At 38.0% G+C, this 25,369-nt stretch overlaps 1 protein-coding gene across 9 annotated transcripts in view; it reads right to left on the bottom strand.

Annotated features, from left to right (window-relative positions):
• FOXP1 (forkhead box P1) overlaps positions 1-25,369 on the bottom strand; it is a 691,415-nt gene that overhangs the window by 255,662 nt on the left and 410,384 nt on the right. For all 9 annotated transcript variants that reach the window (XM_043986904.1, XM_043986912.1, XM_043986933.1 and 6 more), the window contains one exon: positions 22,682-22,866. In XM_043986904.1, coding sequence (XP_043842839.1) covers positions 22,682-22,855 — 174 coding nt within the window. In that variant the 5' untranslated portion in view covers positions 22,856-22,866. The remainder of the gene's footprint in view (positions 1-22,681; positions 22,867-25,369) is intronic.

The following is a 25,369-nucleotide window of genomic DNA, read 5'->3' as shown; positions in this document are numbered from 1 at the left end:
CGGTGCTCCACCCCACTGGTTGTAGCCATTGCCATGTCGCTGGCACCTCACATCATCACCACTCCCTGAAGCCTAAATGGGCATGGCAAAATTATAATGACCGGAAGCCCAGTGAGGGCAGTCATGTTACTGTCAGAGTGGCCAGCCAATTGAATTGGGGCTGTGTGTGGTCAGCCTGGGGTCTGCTGGGAAGAAGGGAGGTTTTTCACCATTTAGCTTGAAGCTGGAAGGCGACAGGATGCTGCTGTGTGTTCTCAGCTCATTCCTGGGCGGTGGTGTGATTCAGGTTGTATTATTTCCCTTTCCCCATTTTATTTCCTTTCCCTTAATCTTACTGATCCTGTTTGTGTGTGTGTGTGTGTGTGTGTGTGTGTGTTTAAGTTCCTTCTTGTTAAATAAATCCTGCTCTGTTTTGAGGGAGGCTGTCGGTCTCCTTCCTTGCCCCAATATTGGGGAGAGTTGCCTAGCTAACACTCCCCAATTAAAATTGGTCCCTACACAATATAGTACCAATTATTCATGTGAATTAATGTAAAACATATTTCTTCCATATTAGCCAGATTACAAAAAAAATAAAAGCAAGAAACATAAAAACAAACAAAATTATGCTTCTATCTGCACTCTAAGTTCTTTAGTTTTCTCTCTGGACAGTAATAGCATTTTTCATCATGGATCCTTTGGAATTATCTTGGATCATTGTATCGATCAGAGTAGCTAAGTCTTTCACATTTGATCATCATTTTTACAATATCACAGTTACTATGTACAATGTTCTCCTGGATAGGGAGATATATTTCCACTGATGTTGGTATGCCCCATGTGTTCTTTGATTGAAATGATTTGCAAGATGGGAAGGAGGGAAGGAGGGAAGGATGTAGAAGTCTAATCCTAAAAACTGGAATACATTCAAAAAGTGAACTCCACCTGACCTTTAGTGTCAACATGATACTGTAGCTGCCTCCAATGCTTCAGGAGATGCCATGTCTGGTAGGCTAGGTCATAAATGAGCCAATTTAAATGACTCTATTGCCATTTTCCCAGCTGAACCAGCAGCAAGCCCCCTTTTCTGCCAGAATATTGTGCCACTGTTTTATGGGCATCACAAAATCCACCTGTAACTAGTTATAGTCACAAATTGGAGACCTTTTCTAATAACCTGGCTCCAAATGCTGTTTTTTAACTTATTCTCTGTTTCCCAAAGGTCTTAACATAGGTCTTCCAAAAACCAAACAATGGAACACTGATCAAATGGCCATTCTGGGATGATAAACAAATAACAAAGAAACAATTAGATCTCAACAGACAGAAGCCTATAGAAATTAATGGTTATGGGGTCAGGTTAAATATACAACCTTCCTGGTGCTAGGTATTAATCCCATGGAAAATATTGTTGGGGGTGGGGAGGAAGTAAGGGAACTATAAGAAGTATTTAGACATGAAAACCATTGCCATATGTAAAAATCTAGATATGAAAAAAAATGCATATGTGACAATTTAGTCCCAGAAAAATGTGTACTCCAATAAAAAAAAATACTTAAAAATTGGCTCACAGTGTCCTTTTCACCTAATGGATAACTCAGTAAAGAAAATATGATGGATTTTTTTTCTTGCCTATATTTGATTCCCAATTAAAATTAAATATAAACTGAAATGCCACCTGGATTTTGTAAAAAAAAAAACAACACAAAAAAACCTACCCCAAACCCCCTTTCTTTTAAAGAAGAACTCAGGCTTACATATACAAACGTTTTACTAAATGACCCATGGCAAATTGCGTAATGCCAGTAAAAGTTGTGTTTTTTAAGTTATGAGCCCCAAAGATTTTATCTGAAATAAAACCCTGATTCAATTCAGATTCTGGAGGCAAACTGTGACCTTAACTCTGCCTCTAAATTTAAAACATTTGTGTGTACAGCCCTTCAGTAATGCTGCTAGTAGGTATAGAGAAGAAATACTGTATTTATTAAGATTCTTGTTTTCTTTTCTAAAAGGGTAAATTAGTCCACTAATTGGCTACAAGAACTGGTTCCACAACCTTGCAATCCCAATTTAGAGGTCATCTTTTAAATTGAAAGGTGGATCCCCCTTCCCTGTTCTTGGTGAGGCTTTTCCCACTTTATTCTCAATCAATTCCTATGGTTCCCTGAGACTGAGTTCGGTGTCAGTGGTGGTCACTTCCAATTCCTGGTAGGCTTCTTGCTACCTTTATAACATTAGACAGTTACTTTATGTCTCGGGGTCACAGTCTACTTATCTGTAAAATGGAGGTGGTGGACATTGGACAAGATTAGACAGATTCTACCTGTTCTAAATTCTCTAAGGCAATAAACCTAGATTTAAAAGAGACTAGATCAGGTGAAGTGGGCACACAAGACTTTGGAATGGCTCCATTAACTTCTCTGAATGGGAAAAGACTCAACCCTTCCAACTCAACTGTCAGTTAGAAATAAAATCAAGACAATGGACCTCCTCCTCTTGACTCCCTAAGGCAAGGAAGCCCATTTAGGAGAGAAAGAATACGGATAGTATAAGTATGGTTAAATATAGAAACAATAACAACTAGTCAGTAGAGGGGGAAAATCTAGTTTTCTTTTTCTTCTCCTTTGTGACCATGTCCTCATGAGAATATGGAGGGGAAAAAAGTGGCTTAACTTCTACATTACCATGGCTGTAAATGCAAGAAGTTGATTCTTGGCTGTGATAACAACATTAGATTAGCCAAGGTTTATTTGTCTGGAGTCAATAATCTTTTATTTTTATTTCAGAAAACAGAGCACAGGGTAGCTTGCCTCCTGTAAACAACCAAAGAGTTCCTCAAAATTTGTCCATTTTTTTGAAATGGAGTGTAGCACAGTAGGAAACATGATATATTTTGGAAGAAGAGGTCCACAATTAGAATTCCGCTCCTGCTACTTAGTACCAGGATGACATTGGACCTTTGTTTCCTACACATAAAATGAGACTGAGACATTACTAAGAGATATTTTAAAAGGCAATAAAATACACTCAAAGCATAAAGTGGACTAATCCTGATACCTGAGTTGATGGCCAGTCTATACAGAATAATTAAAAAAAAAAGACCTGGACAAGAGGAAACTTAGAGGATATCTAGTCCAAATTTTTTATTTTACAATTAAGTAAACTAAGGCATAGAGAGTAAGTGAATTACCTAAAGTTCATACACTTTTTAAAAATCTCACAAAGGTGAGATTTGAACCCAGACAGTCTTGGCTCCAAGTTGAGTGCCTTATCCATGATGTAATCATAATTATAATATGAAAGGATCTAAGAGATTAGTTGGTTAGTCAATAAACATTTATTAAACTCTTAGTAAGGCACTTACCAAGCACTTGGGATAAAAAAGAGGCAAAGGACAATCCTTGACCTCAAAAATGTACAAACCAGCTATATAAAGGATAAATGGAAAATAATTAAAAGAGGGAAGGCACTGGAAGTGAAAGGGGTTGGGAAAGGCTTCCTGTGGAAAATGGGGTTTTAGTTGGGACCTCAAGGAAGTCAGGGAAACATGTAGGCAGAGAAGAGGAGGAAAAACATTCCAGGCATGGGGGGCTGCTGGGGGAAATGTCAAGGGTAAAAAGGAGCACCATGTTTATGGAAGAGCTACAAGGTCTGTGTCACTGGATCAAAGAGTGTGAGGTGTGGAGTAAGGTGTAAGAAGCCTGAAAAGGTAAGATAAGACTAGGTAATGAAGGGCTTCGAAAGCCCAGCTGAGCATTTGGTATTGTCTTTTCCTAAGAAATCACCCATTCTACTTTTGGATAGCTCCAGCTGTTAGGATGTTTTTATTGAGACACGTGTTTGCCTCTTTTCAACTTTGCACACGACCTTCCTAATTCTACCCATTTCTAGTTTCAGTTGTTTAGCAAAATAGCTGAAATTTTTCTTTTCTGGGACAGTCTTTCAAATGTTCAAGGACAATTATTAGATTCCTTGTTATATCTCATCTTCTCCAGGATAAGCATCCCCAATTCCTTAAAACCACCTTCACAGGGCATGAACTCAAGACCGTTCACTATTCTTGTTGTCTAGCATTCATGTCCTTCCTAAAATTGCTCAGGATTAAATGGAGTGCTCCATATGTGGTCTGTCTAGGGAAAAGTTCAGTGGTACTCTCACCTCCTGAAGCCTGAGTCTCTCAATAAAGGAGAATGCCAGTTTACAACACACCTTCATTTGGATCAATAATGCAATATTATTCTTCTAAATTTAGAAGCAATAACTATTCTGAAAATTAGACCTTTTATCTTTGGTATTTTTATAAATTTGTAGAATACTGGGGTAACAAAAAGAAAAGATTAAAAAAAATTATCAAATGCTAATGGCCAAATATCAAGAGTCTTCTACCCCGTCTAATCTACAAATCTCAGCCAGGCAACAGCCTGAGCAGACAGATAGGCTTTGCACAATTTCCTGAAGACCATTAAATTCAGATGATTAGAGTTCAAGGAAAAAAAAAATATCTATGGTGGCCTTTACTTAGAACTTGCCTCTACTCCTTCATAGTGCCCACCTCCTATCCAAATGGACTGAAGAAAGGCCAAGAAGTCTCTAAAGCAATTAAAACTGAAGGCATGTTAATGAGACTCATTTCCTCATTAGATGGGGCATAGGCCAATCTCCGGGGTCTATTTCTATTTATAACCTGATGGCAAAGGTTAATATAAATCACAAGGTGGTCTCTCCCTTCTCCAAAATACTAAATTGCTTATTGTTTGGACCCCTCGCATGGGAATTAATTATAGTAGCTGGAACACTGGATAGATAGCTAGGCCTGGCAGGAAGACCTGAGTTCCAGTCCAACCTCAGATACTCTCTAGCTATGTGATCCTGAGTAAGTCACTTAACCCTGTTTGCCTTAATTTCCTCATCTGTAAAATAAGCTTAATAAGGAAATGGAAAACAAGAGCAGTATCTTTGCTAAGAAAACCCCAAATGGGGTCATAAAGAATCAGAAATGACTGAAATGACAGCAAAAACTACTATACATTGTGTATAGTATGTATGTGTATAGTATGTGTATGTGTGTATATGTTTGTATGTGTGTTTGTATTTACACATAGATGTGTGAATATATACACACATATACAATGTGCAATTGTACACTGTTGTACAACACACACATGTAGTTATTTTCTTCATGTCCTAGCTAATTCTACACAATGGAAAAAAATGAAGCTTTAATTTTTGTTTCTCTGATTGCAATTGAAGTTCCTTTAAGATCAATGATTTTGACTTCATCATTTCTTTTCCCACTTGCACAACAACCAAGAGAGAGCTACTGATTTGGTTCTTCTCATGAAAACAGAAACTGACAAAGTGTTCAGCGTCTAGGTAAGGTGTTAAGTCCACACAAACCCAAGGCATCCAGGGTTAGATTTCAGGAGGTTTATGAACTCAGATGGGAATTTATTTCCATTTAATTGATGTCCTTTGTAATTCTATATAGTTCACTTTCTGCATGTAAAAAACATTCTTCAGAGAAAGGGTGACCAGGATTCACCAGTTTTCTGAATGGTCTATGAAACATACACAAAGACTTAAAAGCCGCTAGTAGTTCTAACAAGGCATTTTCTTCGCAGTTTGGCCTGAGATCCAGTCATGTATATGGTAAATTAACTTCAATGACCTGTGATCTTATGAAGTGTTGGTGTTTCAGTCACCAAAGCTGGTGACAACAACAGTTTTTGTGATTGAAAAATCCACTGTCCTGCCACCAACCCATGGAAAACTCTTCTGGACTTCATACAGTCTATTCTTTGGTGAACAACCAAACCCTTTCCACCATGGTAAGACCTGCCAAAACTCAGTTTCAGCTCGTACAGGCTTCAAACATCCAGGTTCTTCCCCACAAAATGGCAAGGCAGAGATAGGGTTTCAGTGGAGGATCATGAATGTATCAGACAAAAACCTGACATCCAAACTGTTTAAGGAACTGATTATAATAATTTTTTAAAAAGTTCTAAGAGAAAGGCCCATTCCACTAACTGAATTAATGGTTAAAGAATAATGTCAAATATTTGTGTTACATATGTTTCTTCTGGTACAGACCAGTCAAGATGGCCTCAGCCATTTCCCAGCTCTGAGATACCATGATTTTTTGACTACAAATACAGCTCTCAAAGGAGAAGAATTGTCATTCAACCTTGAATAATTTGATCAAACTCTCAAATAATCAGATACAATAAAGTATTTGAAGGGCCTTTGCCTTACATCCTCTAAACTGACATAACCAAAAAGGATAAAACTCAGTGTTAGTGCTGGTATGGAATAATAATAACAGCTAACATTTAACTAGAGCTTTACCATCTTTCTATGGAACATCAGACATGTTAATAGCATTGAAGAAGCTGGGGAAAGGTAAAAGCCTCTTGGAAAACAATGTGGTCATAGATGACCTGAGTAACAATATTGTTTGGTCCCTATGACCTATTGTCCCACTAAGACGATCAGGACTGATATCCTAAGGATGATATTAAAAGTGCAGGGAAATGGAGTGGGAGACATCTGTACAAAAACATTCATAACACCTTAATGTGTAACAGGAAAAAGCTAGGAATTACCAATGTGGACAATGTTTGGGAAATTGCTGAATAAATTCTGGTATATCAAGATAAGAGAATATTATTATACCATAAAAATGGAAATATGAATAACACAAAGAAATAAGGAAAGACTTATGGAAAGGGATACAGACTGAACAGAGCAGAATTAGCATAGCAATATACCCATCAATGAGAACTATGTAAAAATGAACGACAGTAATAATGGCAAAAAAATACAAAGAAGTAAAAGCTATCAGAAGGGGGCAGGGGAAAATATAATCTATTGCTATTATTTTAAAGTGAATAAATCAATTTTGAAAACTCTAGATAAAAGTTTTGTGCATGGTCATTTTTACTCTTTGTATATGTAAATTATTCCTTTTTTGAGGGATTCTAAGTTAGGAATTTTAAAATTCTGAAAAAAATACATAGAAGAGAAAGAGAGAAGGGATCACAAAAGTGAACAGGTTCTTTTGTTATGGTTTTGTTGAAGATAATTTATTTCTTTTTTAACCAACAGAGAATAATTTTGTGTTTATGCTTGTTTGTTTTTATCTATGATCATTGGTCATGTTCCCTGTTTAACCGAATGCTTATGTTTGTTGATAGTTAGAAAATTCAGATTAAAATTACGCAAATGCAACAAGGATCTGTTCATATTCTTTGACAATATTTCCATGGGAGGACAGATCTTCCTCAACATTTCTTTTAATACTTTATATAATTTGTATTTCAGATTTCTATCAGATGTATAACCAAGCACTTACAACACTGAGTAATGAGTTCAAATCTTTGAATGACAAAGAGATTTCAGATTAAGTAAAAAAAGAAAACCATACTAAGATATTTTAAAAACTAATATACCTTCAGTTGTGAGCATGTGTGTGTATAGGGGAGGGTAAAGTGGGGGATATTGGTTATTCCCCTTGCCACATAATCACTTGCACACAGTAGTTGGTAAATAAAAGCTCACTGAATGATTGAACTGGATAAAAAGGAAGAAATACCTAATTTCCTTCTTCCTAGAACAAGCATATGAACAATTTGAGAGCATGTCTGAAACCTATTTGGATCCCTTACAATGTCTTGTTCATGGTAGGGGATCAATACATATTTGTTAAATGAGATCATTTTCAAGATTCTTTCCAGTTCCAAATGTATTTAGTTTAGTTTTTTAGTTTTAGTTTTTTTTTTTAATTTATCAGCTCCCTAAAGTGTATGCAATTGGTCTTTCTTCCATCGAGGTAACAGCAATAAGCACCCCCCCCCCAAAGATCAGGCTTCTGCATATGCAATTAGCATATGAAGTTCCCTATGAAAGCGAAGCATTAACTTTCCATGTTGGGTCCTGGATGGAATAAGATGCAGCCTCTATGCCCAAGAAGCTCCAATCTGAGAAAGAACTAAGGCATACACACGGATAACTGCACCGTTCAAAGGCACAACAAACATAGTCAGATTTTGTAAGCTTCTTAATGACAGGGACAAAATTATATCCCCCTTTCTGTCAAAGAATCATACATTTGAAGCAGGAAGAGATCTTTAGTTGGATCCCCTAATTTTTGAGATACTAAATATGGGGCTCGGAGGTCTTAAAATGACTTGCCCAAGGTCACATAGGAAGGAAGTGGCAGAGCCAAAATTCCAGTCAGGTCTTTTGGCCATTGGTCTAACTTTTTCATTGCATCATGACCTCTCCAAATGTTAGTCTGGCATAGTACCTATATGCTCAATAAATTTATGCTAACTTGAGACAGGTTAATGTTACTTAATGGAAAGAGCACAGAGTATTTCCCAATTACATTTCCAAGGTGACAGGCAGCAGAACCAGGCAACATTTTTCAGTGCATCAAGTTCTAGATTGAGATTCATGGAATGTTGGAAGTGGGGATTTTTGCACATAAGCCAAGAATGACAAATTGTGCCTAGGATGAGTGAACTAAGCATCCATTTTAGTTACCCAGTAGAATAAGGAATCCCCATTCCTTAGTTAGTTATTGCCTATGCAATAAAATCCAAACTGCTTTGAGATTTAGCATACTCTGAAATCTGGCCCCAGTCTACCTTTCCAACTTCATCCCACACCATTCCCTCATAGTCTCTGTCCACTCCTCCCAAGGCCGATGACATCCTATACCTTAGTCCTCCATTCACTCTACCTTAAATTCCCCTAATAACAACAACTGACATTGCCATAGTGTTTTAAGACCTTCAAAGTGCCATATAGACATTATCTCATCTGACCTTCACATCAACCCTTTGAATTAGATACCACAAAGAGAACTGTTTTGTAGGTGAAAAAGACCAAAGCTTAGAAAGGTTGTGATGTATCCAGTTCTTAAGAGCAAAAAATGGAATTTAAACCAAGATCTCCCCCAAACCAAGTCCAGCACTCTGTCCACCACATCAGACTCCATCGTCAACCACCTCTTCTGCCTATTCAACCCTAACCCATACCTCAGGACCCATCACAAATGCCACATCTCCCTGAACCCACCTATCAGATGTGATGTCTCATCTTCCTCTACATAATGTTCTACTTTCTTTATAACAGGATGCTTTGAGATGCAGTAAGAGGCTTAGGAGTCAGAGACCTGGATTTCAAGCCTTGCCTCTACCACTTATTGCCTTTGTTCTCTTCTATAATTCACTTAAATTCCTTAGTCTTCAGTTTCCTGCATTTTAAAATGAGCTAGATGGCCTTTCTGTTCTATTAAATCAATCAATCAGTCAATAAATACTTATTAAACATCTGCTCTACGCAGGGCACTGGTGCCTGTAAGTACAATAAATGAAACTATCTCCTGGTTGTGTTCTAACGGGGAAGACAAGTAATACATATATATGTGTATGTGTGTGCATATGTATATGTATATACACAGAATAAATATTAATATATATATATATATATTTTTTTTTTGCAGGGCAATTGGGGATTAAGTGACTTGCCCAGGGTCACACAGCTAGTAAGTGTCAAGTGTCTGAGGCCGCATTTGAACTCAGGTCTTCTTGAATCCAGGGCCGGTGCTTTATCCACTGCACCACCTAGCTGCCCCTTAAATGTATATTTTAATGGTTAATAAACAGAAAACTGCCCTTCACTAAGACTTAGGACAGTATGCATATGTGCATACGTGCATGTGTGTAGGTGTGAGTGTTCTATTTTTCTCTTTTTTCTTTTTTTGCAGGGCAATGGGGGTTAAGTGACTTGCCCAGGGTCACATAGCTAGTAAGTGTCAAGTGTCTGAGGCCAGGTTTGAACTCAGGTCCTCCTGGCTCCAGGGCCAGTGCTCTATCCACTGTGCCAACTAGCTGTCCCTGAGTGTTCTATTTTTTAAAAAGTAACTGAGGTATATGTTACTAAGAAACTTTTTTCTTAAACTTTGCATCCTACTTTAAGTGCAATGTTTTGAAAACAAAGGGCATTCAATAAGTATTTCCTGAATCAATTACTGAAGTAGTGAATGAGTGGACATTTTGTCCATGAAAATCTATTTAAAATGAACTGGGAAGCTTTTTAAGAACCTGTCATGTGATTAGGCAGTTAGTCCCAACATACATACTTTAACAATTCAGGTATGAGTATGTTTCTATGTGTGTGAGAGGCTGGGAAGGTCTCATAGATTAGAATAGTCCCATTTACCAAGCCCAGCCAGTGGCTGCTAAGGACAGCCAATTGCATTGTCAATGACTAGTGTACCCTTGATTGGAAAAAGAAGAAATGAAGTTGAGCCATTGGCCATTTTGATCTCTTCACTAAAGTTCTGCAATTCTGTTTTCCTAAATACAGAATGCTATACCCTATTTATTTTACAGGTAAAAATGCAACCAAATTAAATATTTATGTATAAAGTGGAACAAAAACTTTGATAAAAGTGGGGGTTTCTTAGTAAATTGGGAGTTTTTAAAGAGCTCTACTTTTCTACTTTACTGGAATCATGCTATTTTGACTTTACCATAGTATCCCTTCATACCTTCCTTGTTTTGATTCATTGACCTTGAATAATAAACACAGCTTAAACTACATGTTCCATACAATGTACCTCCCCACCCCCATTTTAAAATTGCTACCCATTTACTTTTTATAGTAAATTCTATACATTTTTTTCAGTTTAGGGGTTTATTTTTTTGTCCTGACATGTGATTTCATTGCTCTAAGAAATTCTCAGTGAGGAAAGACTCTCTATAACACAAATCTGTGATTATTCTATAATTTAGAGTTTGGGGCAGGTGAGTCAGTCCAGGATTTAACACACAGCCAGTATATGTGAGAAACAGGATTTGAACCTCAGTCTTGCTGGATCTGGATATGACTTTCTATCCACTATCTGTATTTCTGTATTTTTTTTTATTTTGGGGGAAATTAAGTCCAAGACTGATAAATGATGACATACAAAAATCACAGCAGAGATTCATCCTGACTAAAGCAGAATCACTCTATAACTTTTGCATACAAAATTCCTGCTGCACAGAATTCAGCCAACAGAAACAGTATGGAATAAGGTAAGCAACGTTATCACCATGTTATTTATCATATGCATTAGTACCCAAAATAGTCAAGGGAAGGATGAGCATTATGTCATTCCCTCTCAGTCTTTAACCTTGGAAAAGGTTGGTTGAGTTAGTAACGAGGACCACTGTAGTCAATACAGAATGCTATAAAAACAGAAACCTTCCCCCAATGTTACATTGAAAAAAAATTAATGCCTAGTAATTGTCATAATGAAAAACCCACTGTTGCACTATATAGGCGGAATGGCTTATTTTTATTTAATTTTCCCCAAACCGTTTTTCTTTGGCTCCAACTGGCACTCCTTTCTATTGAAAAGCAAAAGACATTTTCCGCACAATTTTCCCTCTACTAGAAAGAGGTATATTGTGCCCTTCAGTGAACATAAAATTGATATTATCATCTCTTAGTTTATATCTCACTACTTAACCTTCAGATTAAAAGTTATTAGATTTGAATGACTAAAAAGACATCATGTCACCTTCTATGCCATGTGGGGAGATAAGAGAAGTTCGGGACAGGATGAGGTATGTGATAAAAACAGTAACTTACAGCATAAGGTACAAGCTGCCTGTTCTTTTTCTCATTTGATGAACAAAGGTGGCGCTTCCATAAAGAAGTACATTTCACGTAGGTGGCAATTTTAGGAATACACTGCCCTGAAACTCAACAATTTTAATTTAGATACAGCTCATTACGGTAAAGGAAGTCACTAGGGTTTCTGATCATTAGACAATCACCAAACAAACATTTATTAAACACTTACTACATGCCAGACTTTTTGGTAAGTAATCACTGGGAATAAAAAAAGAAAGTAAAAAACACAATCTTGGGGCAGCTAGGTGGTGCAGTGGATAGAGCACCGGCTCTGGATTCAGGAGTACCTGGGTTCAAATCCGGCCTCAGACACTTAACAGTTACTAGCTGTGTGACCCTGGGCAAGTCACTTAACCCCAATTGCCTCACCAAAAAAAAAAAAAAACCCAAACCCCCCCCAAAACCCAAAAAACCAAAACACAATCTCTTGGTGCAGCTAGGTGACATAGTGGATAAAGCACTGGCCCTGGATTCAGGAGGACCTGAGTTCAAATGCAGCCTCAGACCCTTGACACTTACCTGGGCAGGTCACTTAACCCTCATTGCCCCCCCCCCAAAACAAACAAACAAACAAACAAAAACCCCACAATCTCCATCTTCAAGAAGCTCATATCCAAATGGGAGGGACAACATATATCATCATCATCATCATCGAAGACAACGCCACTAATTTAACTTTATTTTTTTAAATTGGGGTGGGGCGGGAGACATCAAAGTAAAGTTCTTGACCAGCCGAAGGCCTTACAATATTCCTTCTGGATATAGTAAAAATTGCAGAACTGATCTTAGTGATTCTGTTGGTAGAACTATACTTAAAGACTATAACCACTGGGGCGGGGGGAAGGGGGAGGACAACTTATGTGTAAAAAAAAAATTATATTCATAATAGCTTTATTTATGATAACAAAAAAGTAGAAACAACTCATATGTCCAATAACTGTAGAATGACTGAATATTCTGTAGTGTGCCAAAATAATGAAATATTAAGATACCACAAGAAATGACAAATATGAAGAATACAAAGAATCAGCTAAAAACTGAGGTGAAGTGATACGGAAAAAAACCAACTGGAACAGAATCCATGGTTATTATTATTAAGTGTAAATAATAATTGCAATACTATAAAATCCAGAAGAAAATAATACATGAGACAAAGAGACAAAGAATCGCAGAAGTGAAGTGGACATTTTTCTTGTCAATTTGTTAATTTATGTATGTGTTTATATATGCGTATATATCCTTATGGGGCAGCTAGGTGGTATAGTGGATAGAGTACTAGCCCTGAAGTTGGAAGGACCTGAGTTCAAATCTCACCTCATACTTACTAGCTGTGTGACCCTGGGAAAGTCACTTAACCCCGATTGCTTTAAAAACATCTGGGTCCATCTGCAGTCATCATAATGCAATCTTGCCACTGGAACCAGATGGCTCTGGAGGAGAGAGTGAGGCTGGTTACCCTGCAAAGCCCTCCCTCACTTAAATCCAGTTCACTGAAAGTCATGACATCACCCTGATGTCATGGTCTTCTTTGAGAATGAAGGAAAAGAACAATATACATATATATTTACCTACATTGATATACATAAATATGCATATATATTTATATACATATATGTATATATGTATTTTTCACAACATATCATAAATACTTCAGAGTTCACCATTTTATATTATCTATTTTTTAAATCACGTTGCAATGTTTCCTTTTGTAGTTAGTGAATTTAGAATTTTAAAATGATAAAAACAAAAAAGGAAATGTGTTCTACTAAGAATTGCTGAGAGAGGGGCAGCTCGGTGGTGCAGTGGAAAAAGCACCAGCCCTGGATTCAGGAGGACCTGAGTTCTAATCTGGCCTCAGACATTTGACACTTATTATTGGGCAAGTCACTTAACCCTCACTGCCCCCCCCATACCCAAATACTAAAGTTCATTAAAAAAAATGACTGAGACAAAGGGAAAGACTACCTTCCTTCCCTTTAAAGCCAAGCTAATCTCCAAGCCACAAACAATATCACTTTTTTTTTTCAGGGCAATGAGGGTTAAGTGACTTGCCCAGGGTCACACAGCTAATAAGTGTCAAGTGTCTTGAGGCCATATTTGAACTGAGGTCCTTCGGAATCCAGGGCTGGTGCTTTATCTACTGTACTACCTAGCTGCCCCTAACAATATCACATTCTGACAATCTCAGGTAGGCTAAACAATATTCTTTTTTTTTTTTTTTTTTTTTGCAGGGCAATGGGGGTTAAGTGACTTGCCCAGGGTCACACAGCTAGTAAGTGTCAAGGTCTGAGACTGTATTTGAACTCAGGTCCCCCTGAATCCAGGACCAGTGCTTTATCCACTGTGCCATCTAGCTGCCCCCCGCTAAACAATATTCTAACAATAAACAATACTCTTTCAATAGCACCAGCAATTTAATAATTACATACCCTGTTTTCTCAACGAAAGAAACACAACACAGTAATTCCACCTTCTGGTCTGACAAACAAATTCACTCTCACCAGCTTGTGTCAATATGGACTAAAAGCATTATCAATGATTTAACTTAGTAGTTTTGGTCTTTAAAGAGATAAGCTCATTTCATGATCAATGGGAGCACAAAAAAGGAATTAATCACCTGTCCCCATCTGACTTTATGATACATTCATTAGTAAGGAATAAAAAGATACATCACTAAAGAAAAAAAGATAAACAAGTTCTCTTTATACTATAATGAGATAACCAGCCTCTAGTCAACAATAAAGCATTACCTTCCAGTGGCATCTTTTTAAAAAAATGAAATTTCTTTTATGTCCATCATTTGTCAGTGGTATCACTGTTCTCTCCATTATCCAGTCTTAACATCTCACAGTCATCTCTTTGTGCCTTTGCTCCCATCCTGTTTGCCCTCAGTGGTTTTCATAATGTTTCCCTACTTAGACTGTGAACTCCTCCAGGGCACGGACTGCTTTTAGTCCTTCTTTGTATCCTCAACACTTAGCATGGTGCCTGTCATATAGAATGTGCTTACTAAATGTTTATTCACTAGCAAAATTCTGTTGATTTTTTGAGTTTCCCCAATCTCTCATTTATCCTTTCTATTGCCACTGCATCCACCCTACTTGTAATGACCTTCAATACTTCTGACCTGGACTAGAAATAGCCTTCCAACTGATCTCCTTACCTCCACCTCATGTTACTCCTAAAATGCCTCTAACACTTTGCCATATTAATCTTTTCATCCCTTGATTATGTCACTTTCCTAGTTAAATATCACCAGTGTTTCCTCATTGTCTAAGGGATAAAATCCAGACTTTAGATCTTGGTAACCAGGGTCATCTGAAATCTCACCCCCACCTGCCATTCTAATCACCTCTTCCACCACTCACCTACATGACCCAATCCAACTGAATTGCTTGACATTCTGCAGTGCCTAGCAAAGGACCATATATTGTAGGCACTCAATAGATATTTGTTAAATGAATGATTTTGAGGAAATCCCACACAAACTCATGGCATTGGGTCACAGCAAATAGACTTGCTCTTGCCTAAAGCAAGTTTGTGTAATAGAGAAATATGTAAGTGAACTCATCTCATTTTACTGAAGGAAAGGAAACTGACTATTTAAGTGGCCCCAAATCAAACAGCATTTAACAAAAGTCTCTAGAAAGCTACAATTGACACTTGGTTGTTACAATCTATTTCAGTTCAAAGAAAAATGATGAAAAGAAAGTTTCTTACATCAAATTCAGTTCACTCTACAAACTTCCTTCTTGTTTTGCCACATACCCCCAGCATCTATGTTGTTACTCCCCTTTGTCATAAAAGCAGTCACCTTGTAACCCTTTTTATCAAGTAATCCATGCACGCTCAGAGTACACTCCACTTCATCGGGCAAGCTATAGGGTTACATTACACAAACATCAATTCTGCCAGCTCAGCATTAGCTGTCAATGAATGCAAGCAATTGCAAAACAGCCATGGATGGTGGGGGCTTTCCCTGCTTAAGAGGACAGATAGGAGTCTGCCAGTTTTGCAGAATAAACTCTTTGCGATGTCTGTAGCTAATCTGTCAACAAATGACTATTAAAGTCATACCTCCTGAAAGTTCAAAAGGAATTTTGATGTGACAAAAGATAGGGCATTTCAGCTCATAGGGCAGTACTTGAAAATAAGATGTCCAAGTGTGGGGCTCTCTAGAGAAGTTGAAAAGATCCATTTCAGAATTCCTATAATTCTTTGAGGTTGTTACTCTCACTTGGCTTTCCTTTATTCTCTATCCCCACTAACAACAGGGCTAGGTACCAAGAAGGGCAATTGAACTTCATGAAAACTCCAGACCTAATGCTAGGAAAGATCTTAGAACTGAGCCAGGAAAACCCCTTCTTTTTACAGAGGAGGACATGGAGAACAGAGAGTTTAAATGACTTGCCCAAGGTCACACAGGCAGAAAATGTCAGCACTCAAACTCAAACCTTCATCACTCCAAAAGCAGTATGGTACTCTCCTTGTGGAGTCCTGCTGCTGCCCAACTCCTGAGTTTTGCCCATCTTTAGCAATGATCTTTCTTCACAGGACCCATGAATACACATCACTTTCCAACACATGGGACAGAATACTGATGCAATTATTCTCATAAATCAAGTCACAGTGTATATTTCATAAAATTTAGTAAATAATTTTAGGATGAAAATAACGGCTAACATAGCACTTTGAGTGTTGTAAAGCACTTTCTAAATACTGTCTCATGTAATCCTCACAACATCCCTAAAAAGAGCCTGGACCTCCAGGAGGAGGTTATGTAGCTGCCCAGTAGAAAGCCTCGAGGAAGTTTTTGTAAGGTGATCTGAATTTAGGTCTTCCTGACTCCAAGTCTGGATCCATATTGACTACAACAGGATGCCAAAAAGAGTCCATTTGTTGGACTTTTCAAGCAACTGTTTTAATATTTCTATTTTAGTTTAACTAAAATGGACATTTTGGTAGGGGGAGAAATCTCTTATAAAGTGTTACCATCGACCTGTATGTGTAATTTCCTAGTCATGAATATTTTCTTCACTAAGAGTACATTTTTTTAAAAAATAGTATAATAGAAACCTCCAGCTCCATTTTATCATTCAAGCCTGAGAGGACATGAGTGACACCCTTCATGGAAAATGACAAAAAAGGAATTTGAATGTTCTTCTGCTCCTCCATCCCTTCCCTTACTTTCCCATCCAGTCAAGGTAGAAGGAAAGGAGACTTCTACCAACTGGTTGACTATGTCACTGACAGGAAGGAACTGATCAAGCACCCAATTCAAAGGATTCATGGAAAAATTCATCACCAGCACTCTCCACAAACCCAGGTGACACTACTGGAGTTAGAGCTGAGAGAAGAAAGAGCATCCCAATTCTACCAGTACCAGCCCTTTCTGGAAGCAATGTCAAAAAACGTAAGCTTTATCATTCTGCCTCAGCATCTGAGGATCTTAGATTTTGAGCTGCCTTAAAGGAGCCTTAGCACCTACCAAAGCCAATGCTCTTATTTTACAGAAGAGGAAATTGAGGGCCAGAGATGACTTGTTCAGGACCACAGAGCTAAAAGCATCTTAGGCAGGATTTGAATGTAGTTCTTACTAACAGTAGAAGACAGAGAAAATGTATACCAGGGGATGCTTATTGAACCTGGATGTAAAGCAAGAAAGGAAGAATAGGAAGGAGAGAGTGAAGGGAGAAAGGGAAAGAGAGAGAGAGAGAGAAAGAGAGAGAGAGAGAGAGAGAGAGAGAGAGAGAGAGAGAGAGAGAGGGGGAGAAATACAGAGACAGAGAGAGGCAGACAGAGATGGATGGGTATATAGAAATGATAGTGATAGATGAATAGTAGAGATATAGTAAAAGATAGATAAATAATAGATAAATAGGCATAGATGTCTGGATGATTAGAGATAGAGTTAGAGATAGAGATAAATGGTAGAAAGACAGACAGAGAGATGGCTAGAGATAGCCAGATAGATAAATACAGAAACTTCTATGCTATTTTATTATCAGTCCAAAAACTTTATATAGTCTTTTCCTTGGAAGTATTTGCAGGGAGCTTGGTGACTTTCTTGGACTTTTACTGCAGTCATCAAGATTAGTTGAGAGTTGAAATAGTTTCCACTTTTCAAATGTTTGCATCAATTTCAATACTTTAAAGGGTGTGTGAATTTGGTAATGTGGGTAGTCCCTGTTCCTTCACTCTTTTTCCTGTGAGGCTCTCTGGGAGCCTTCTGCAAGATCCCATGTCCTACCACCTGGACACCAACTGGGCCTCTGTGCTTTCCATCTCTTGCCCTGAGAACGTGACCAACCTGCCTCCCCGCCCCCCGGTCATTCTTCTGTCTGATAACACCCTGTATGCTACCTGCCTTGTGCAATACTTCTTGGTAATGTGCTAGAGTCTACTCACACCTACCATGCACCTCTCAACCCAGGAAACAAATGTTTGCTGATAGTTTTTTTTTTTTCAATTGGATCAGAAAGGGCTTCTGTCCCAAACAAATTTTGAAAATGTTAGTCACCACAGACAATGCTGAGACACTAGTCACACCAAGTGTTTTTTGTATGCTCTAGGGGTATATCAGTGGATGAATAATTCTGGGGTTCTTTAATGCTTATTGTCTTTCTTTCCTGGCTATTCTTGTGAAGTGTGTCATCAAATTCCTCAAGTGAGGACCCACTGTTTTTGAGTTTCTTTACCTTTTTTTTTGGGGGGGGAGTAATCATTCCTTTTTAAAAACATCCTTCAAATATTCATTGATACAGCCATCCTTATTCACTCTCTTTAGATGCTTTTATAATTTGCACATTGGAAATAAGCAAACCATTGTGGCTTCCATCATGCTCGATCTATGCAATTCATTCCTTTTAAAGAGAACACTTTACCTATACCAGTTTCTACCACGTACTGATAGAAAAGTTAGACACCTTGAACAATTACCATAAAAAAACCCTACTCCATTGAGTCAAATGTCAAAAAGGGCTTTGAAGTCAATACTCTGTTTTATACAAGCAAAATAAATGAAAATGAACAGCTGACCTGACACTGGCTTTGGACAAAAGTTCTGCAAACTTGCCCTCCTCCCAGCAAACCGTAAATACCCCTATGAACAACAGAAGCGATACTCTTCACTGGGATGATTTAGAGGCAATGTAGGTGCCAGGTGGAGGGGGGATCCCCAACATTAAATGCAATGTTGTTAAGAAATAGCTGTTTTATTTAACAGCTATTCATTTTTATTGAATAAACATTCTCTAGTATGCATTCTGTTAATTGACCTGACAGCATATGCTGTATACAGAGAAACTTCTAAACATTATGCCTCTATGTAATATGCTTATCTGTAAACGCTCCCATCTGAAGCTGTATGGAAACAAAATTCTGTTTCTAAAATTCCAGTCTTTTAAAAAGCTTTTGCTCCACACCACTTAGTGGACTGTTTTGAATTTTTTCCAATATCCTTTAATAACAAACAAATAAATAACTGTGAAACTAAGTGACAGCATTTGTCTCTAAGGTCTGTCTATGGGCAAGTATTCTAGCAGGAAGAAAGTGGACTTTTGTTATTACATGTAGAACCTAATTCTAGGACTAAGAGGGTGCATGCTGGGAACTAGAAATCAATTATTACAATTGAAAAGGCATGACTAAAAAATGTTCTAGTTCTTTAACTTTACAAAATTACATTTAAAAACCTACCTACTTTTAATAAGTTTGTATTCCATATGAGCATGCATTGAAAGCAAGATAAAGACAATTCATTCGAGGATGGGTAAAACCAGAGAGTAAGTGGGGGGGTCTTAGAATATTGTGTGTTAGTTTCTCCACTCCTGTGGAAATGGTGCTTTCTCTTGGGTGAAAAGAATCAAGAGTAATGACTATTGAGGTATGGCGGTATCTTCTAGTCAATAAAACACACGAACATTCTCCAAAGCTGGTCGTCGTCTACTTTTCTCTTCTCTGAAAAGACATTTGCTACAATACATAATTACCCTGGATAATAAAGAACAAACGTGGAAAGTCTAACATTTTTGCCTTGACAAATACTGTGTATTGGCTAAATTTTCTCCATGTATCATCAATTATGAGCGAGGTGGAACTGGAAAATTCCATAACCTTCTCATCAACATGAAGCATAATTAACTCATTTTGCTATCACGTCCTTTTAAGCCAAACCTTTGTGTTGAATGCACTTCCAACATATTTTCCTGTTCTAATTCTCTTCCAGTGTCCTACATTAATCAAAGCTGTAACCCCTGTTGTCTTTGCACTACGAATCAGAATGTGCCCCTGGCGAAGAATGAGGGAAAAGTCAACAGGAATTAAGTTTCAGTGCAACTGTTTACTCAACTGTGGCCTGCAGTTATTGAAATTTTATCCGTGGTTTTGTGTGACTACCGCAGTAATGAATTCAGCATGGCTGTGATTTTCTCACTGATGGTATTCTCACTTCAAGTAAAAACCTGTAGGATGAAAATGATTGAAACAACCCAAGTCTATCACACTTGGTATCATACATTTCTTGGAGCTGTTTAATTGTAGCAGTTTTTTAGCTTCAAGAAACTCTGATAAACTGAGTCTCTTATGCCTTTTTAATCCTAGACTTTCTGGGTTTGACTAGAGCTTTTTCTTATCCACGCCGACTGAAAGTTTCATCATACACTTAGGTACAACTTTTGCAGCCGCATATATCTTATTTAAAACGGCTTAGTTGCGTCTGAGAGGTGCATGACATTATATTGGACTGCACAAATGAACATCCGCACAATGACTGGAAGTCCACCTTTCTTCCCAAAACATATTAAGTGCACAAACTGTAAGAGATTGTCAGAAAATCTATTCTAAATGAATATATACATATAATATTTTATATGTATGTATAAGTACATATATACACATATATATGTATTTATATATATTTAGAACACATATGCCAACAACCTACTTTAAGCATATTTCTACATAAAATGTAGTAATTAAGACATATAGTTGCCCATCAATATCTAATTTTTCTACTGATACTTCTAGTAGGAAATGTTTTTTTAAAGTATGTTTGTGTGTGGGGGAGTTTACCTTTCCTCCTCTTTACCCCCAAGTTTTTCCTTATCAATACTTATATACATCTTTTAAGATTTTTTTTAGTGATGTTTAGTTATCAAAAAGAAACACAAATTTTTCACTTATTCAATTATGTATTCTTTTTTTGTTTGGTTGGTTTTTGGTTTTTGTGAGGCAATTGGGGTTAAGTGACTTTCCCAGGGTCACACAACTAGTAAGTGTTAAGTGTCTGAGGCCGTATTTGAACTCAGGTCCTCCTGAATCCAGGGCCGGTGCTCTATCCACTGCACCACCTAGCTGCCCCATAATTCTGTATTCTTAACAGATTACCAGTAGCTTATAGTAGTAGAAGAAGAGCCAACAACCGTCCCAAGTCCAATTGACATTATGGGAAACTGCTTGAACTTGGCCTCTGTTGGTGAGGATATGAAAATGGTACCATAGAGGACCAACCACTCATTCCCAATTGTGCAAGGTACATGTGAAACATGTGAAATTCCTGGCAGAAATACAAAGACTCATGTCTGCTACGGATTGTTGTGTTTGGCTAACAAATCTCAGTAGTTCAAACTTGGCCATATGATTAAGACTAAATGTGCATCACAGATCTTAAAGGTAGGATATGTCAGAAGTCACAGTTTTCCTCAGATGCAGGCAGGAGGTACATATTTATGCTGCTAATTGGAGAAAGTCAGTAGTACTTACTAATCAGAAGCCCTGGGTATTTACACCTCAGTGACTGTCTTCTCTCTCTCTCTCTCTCTCTCTCTCTCTCTCTCTCTCTCTCTCTCTCTCTCACACACACACACACACACACACACACACACTCTTTATTCCCAGTAAACAGCTGTTTCCAACAACCCGTGTTGAACCAAGAAAGCAATGACTACTTAATTTATTGAAAACTTCTTTTGAGAAGGCAAAAATTAAAACATATTTTCAAGTGCCTACCCATGGCTATATATCTTGCAGAAGAAAAGGAGGGAATATTTGCCAGTCCCTTCAAGGATTTCATGATTTGGATAATCAAGAAACTCTTCTGCCAAAGACTGTCTTTCTCCAGGAAATCTTATGGAAGATCTCAGTAAGGCTTCCAGGACAGTCTTCCTTCATTTGTCCAAATGGTGAAGTGAATTCAGGCAAGAGTAACTCCTATGCTTAAGGCATCTAATAATTGCTGATCCCATAAGTGGCAGCAAGAAAAAAAAATGATGTCTTTTTGAGCAAAGACAATTTGTTGGAGGGTAAAGGTTTGGTTATCTCTGGCAGGTACATGAGCATTGGCCACAGTCAGTTTTATGGCCTGGCAATATTTCACTGCTATTGTCCTGATCTATGGTGTTTACACTCATACGTCTACACAGACAGTAAAAAAAGACTGTAATCCTTACTTACACATGCCTTCCAGGGCAGTCTGTGACAGAAGTAATCAGAAATAGAAACTAAATTTCATCATCCATGGACATACAGGTATAGGTGACTCTGAGGCCCGAAGATATGTATCCATACTCACCACTACTTGTATCTGTGGAAGGCATCCCAAGAGGACAGTGCCCCTAAGTGGTTTCTGAGGTAACTGTTGTCTTCTGTCAGTCTCTTCCTGTCTCTGTCTCTCTCTATCTCTCTTGCTGCTATTTCATTCTCTTTTTTTCGACTACTTCTTTCCATTGCTTATGCCGGGCCTATGCCAACTACACACACTGGGATTATCTAACCTGACTTGGGGTTATACTGCTAAGGACGGAAAGCGAATAATCGCTAGGCACACATAGATGCATACACATGCACACGTGTGTGAGCACAAACATACATACAGAGGCACACACACACTCTACTTTAAAAACATTCATATTGTTAAAAAACAAACTCCGAAAATCCAAGTCCTCCAAGGGTTAAAGAGTAGTTTGTTTGGCCTCCCTTTCAGTGGCCCGAGCGGTAATATCTCTCCCAGTACCTGCTGCTGCTGGATATGTGCTAAATCTGCCGCACCAATCTCCCCCGACGGTGTCTCGCCGTTCGCTCTCCCTTCCCGTAGGCTGCCGCACTCCAATAAGTGGTTGCCACCTCCTGCTCCATTCGGAATGGCTGAACCGTTGCTTTTTGTCTCAGGCCCAGATTCTTGCATCATGACTCAAAAACCTGAAATAAGAATTGGGAGGGGAAAAAATGCAGCTGTTAAAACAGTTGCTGCGTCTAAGGAGACATGCTCTGTTTTCAATGCTGCCCCTAAACCATAAACATTTGTCATTTTCCTTCATACAATTTATCTTTCATTAATGGTTTGGGCTACTAGTTTATGTTTATGTATCTGTTGGTACAGCTATAATTTTAGAAAGACTGTTCTAAATATACCATCACTGGATCAACATCTTTTTTCCCTTAGAGAGGAAAAATAATATTTTCATAAGAACACAGAATTCATAATTAAATCTCCCTAATGACATCGGGATGTTTTACTTGAAAACCTATGAGTCACTCTATATAACATATTAGGTACAACATAAAAAAATAATATGTACAGGAGATAGAGGCTAAAACAAAAACAGTCACTATTTAAGTAACATTCTGCTGTGAGATTCCAAGAGAAGATAACTTTCATCACGAGGAAGCACCCTGAGGTAACTTCCACTGAAAAGCCCACTAACAGGAGGCTTGATACTTTGAGACTCCAAGGTTTCATCAGTATTTCATCAGTATTTACCCTTCCTCCAAGATATAGATGTCGTCTCCTTTCAGGCCTCACAAGTCTAGCAGTATTCAAGATACACCTATTCTCTCTCTCTCTCTCTTTTTTTTTTTTAAGTGAGGCAGTTGGGGTTAAGTGACTTGCCCAGGGTCACACAGCTAGTAAGTGTTAAGTGTCTGAGGCTGGATTTGAACTCAGGTACTCTTGACTCCAGGGCCAGGGCTCTATCCACTGTGCCACCGAGCTGCCCCAAGATACAGCTATTCTTGATAACCATTTCGAGACTCTTGTTAACATGGCCCTCGAATTGTTTTCAACAAAAGAATCACAAAGGCTTCCATTAAGAATGATGATGACGACAACGATGATGGTAGCTAACATTTATGTTGCAATTTAAAGTTTGTAAAATACCTTGTAAATATCTCATTTTAACCAAACGACAACCCTGGGAGGTAGGTGCTGTTGTTCACTCCATTTCACAGATAAGAGAACGGAGGCTGACAGAAGTTCAGTAACTTTCCCAGGGTCATACAGCTAAGTATCTGAGACTGGATTTGAACTCAGGTCTTCCTGACTCCGGGTCCAGCACAATAGTTTACCACCCAAACTGCCCCCATCATAAGCTAAATGAATCCAAATTTTGATCTCTGCCTTTTGGGAAAGCGTTTGTCAAAGAAATGCCAATATAGTCAGTATACGATACATAGATGACTTAAACTAAAGATTGGTAGATACAACTGGATCTTCTAATGTCTATTTCAAAGAACCTCTTAAAATTGCATGTCATCAAAAGAAATGAAAGCAGTAGAAAAGCAGTAGAAAGGGCCCAGTTTGTAGTCCAAAGACTTGGATAAAAATCCTGGTGCTGCCTTTCATGACCCGATAGTGGGAATTTCCACAGTACCTAACACCTTTGAGCCCAGTTTCCTCCCTTCTAAGATGGGGGGGGTTAGGTTAGATAGGATACAAGGTCCCTTCCAGCTTTGGATCTCTAATTGTTTAAGAGACAAAAACGTATCTTGTATGAATTCAATGAAAGTATTAAAATCTTCTGACAGAAAAGAACTAAGGAAAACGAAACAAAACTAATTCTCCAGGAAATCTTGCTGGGCAGAATTTGGAGCCCCCTGAAATGTCAGAGGCCGCAGGCCAGATTCTTGGAGCACCTTCACTCTTCCTTGTTCACAGACTACACACCACTGGAGGTTATCTTTGGCTCTTACAAGCTCAGGGCAGGGTGATTAATTATTTCACAAAATGGAAACTGGTTAGCTTCTTGGTTTTAAAGCTACAGTTCCACAGAAATGCAAAGCACCCAGAGTGCTGGGGTCATATTTGGAGTTGGTCAACACCTAGAAAATATATTCCTAAGCAAAGTGGACAGCAAAAATATCATAGCGAATAATTACCAACTCAAAAAGTCAAGTACAGAAGTAGGTTTGTTAAAAATGATCCCAAGTCACAGTTGAGAGGCTTATGTATAAAAATTATGAATACTAATAATATCTAGTTAGAAATTGATATATGACTCGCTATTATTAATATGCACATACAAATGTGTAATATTTATATTAGAATATTTATATATAAATATTCTATAAATATTTATATAAATAAATATTCTATAAATAGAATATTTATATATTCCAAACGTGTGTTTAGAATAATGTGTAATAGTTAAGTGACTTACCCAGGACTACACAACAAATTAAGTATCTTTGGCAAGTTATGAACTCAAGTCTCTCGGAAACCAAGTAAATCCCTGTTGCACCTACCTACCTTAGCTACTGTAGGCATTTTGGGTTGTATAGCTTACATTTCAAAGGTATCCTAGAAAAGAGCACCTAATAGCAAGTCAGAAGCTTAGAATCTGTTCTCTCACTGATAAGCTATTGCAACTGTGGAACCCACAGAGACACTGGTTTGTCCACTGGAAGATGAGATACTGTCACTAGA

This window comes from Dromiciops gliroides, chromosome 1, assembly GCF_019393635.1.
Source record: "Dromiciops gliroides isolate mDroGli1 chromosome 1, mDroGli1.pri, whole genome shotgun sequence".
Classification (NCBI taxonomy): Eukaryota; Metazoa; Chordata; class Mammalia; order Microbiotheria; family Microbiotheriidae; genus Dromiciops; species Dromiciops gliroides.
The sequence above is the reverse complement of the archived record's forward strand: the minus strand, read 5'-3'. Positions and strand labels throughout refer to the sequence as shown.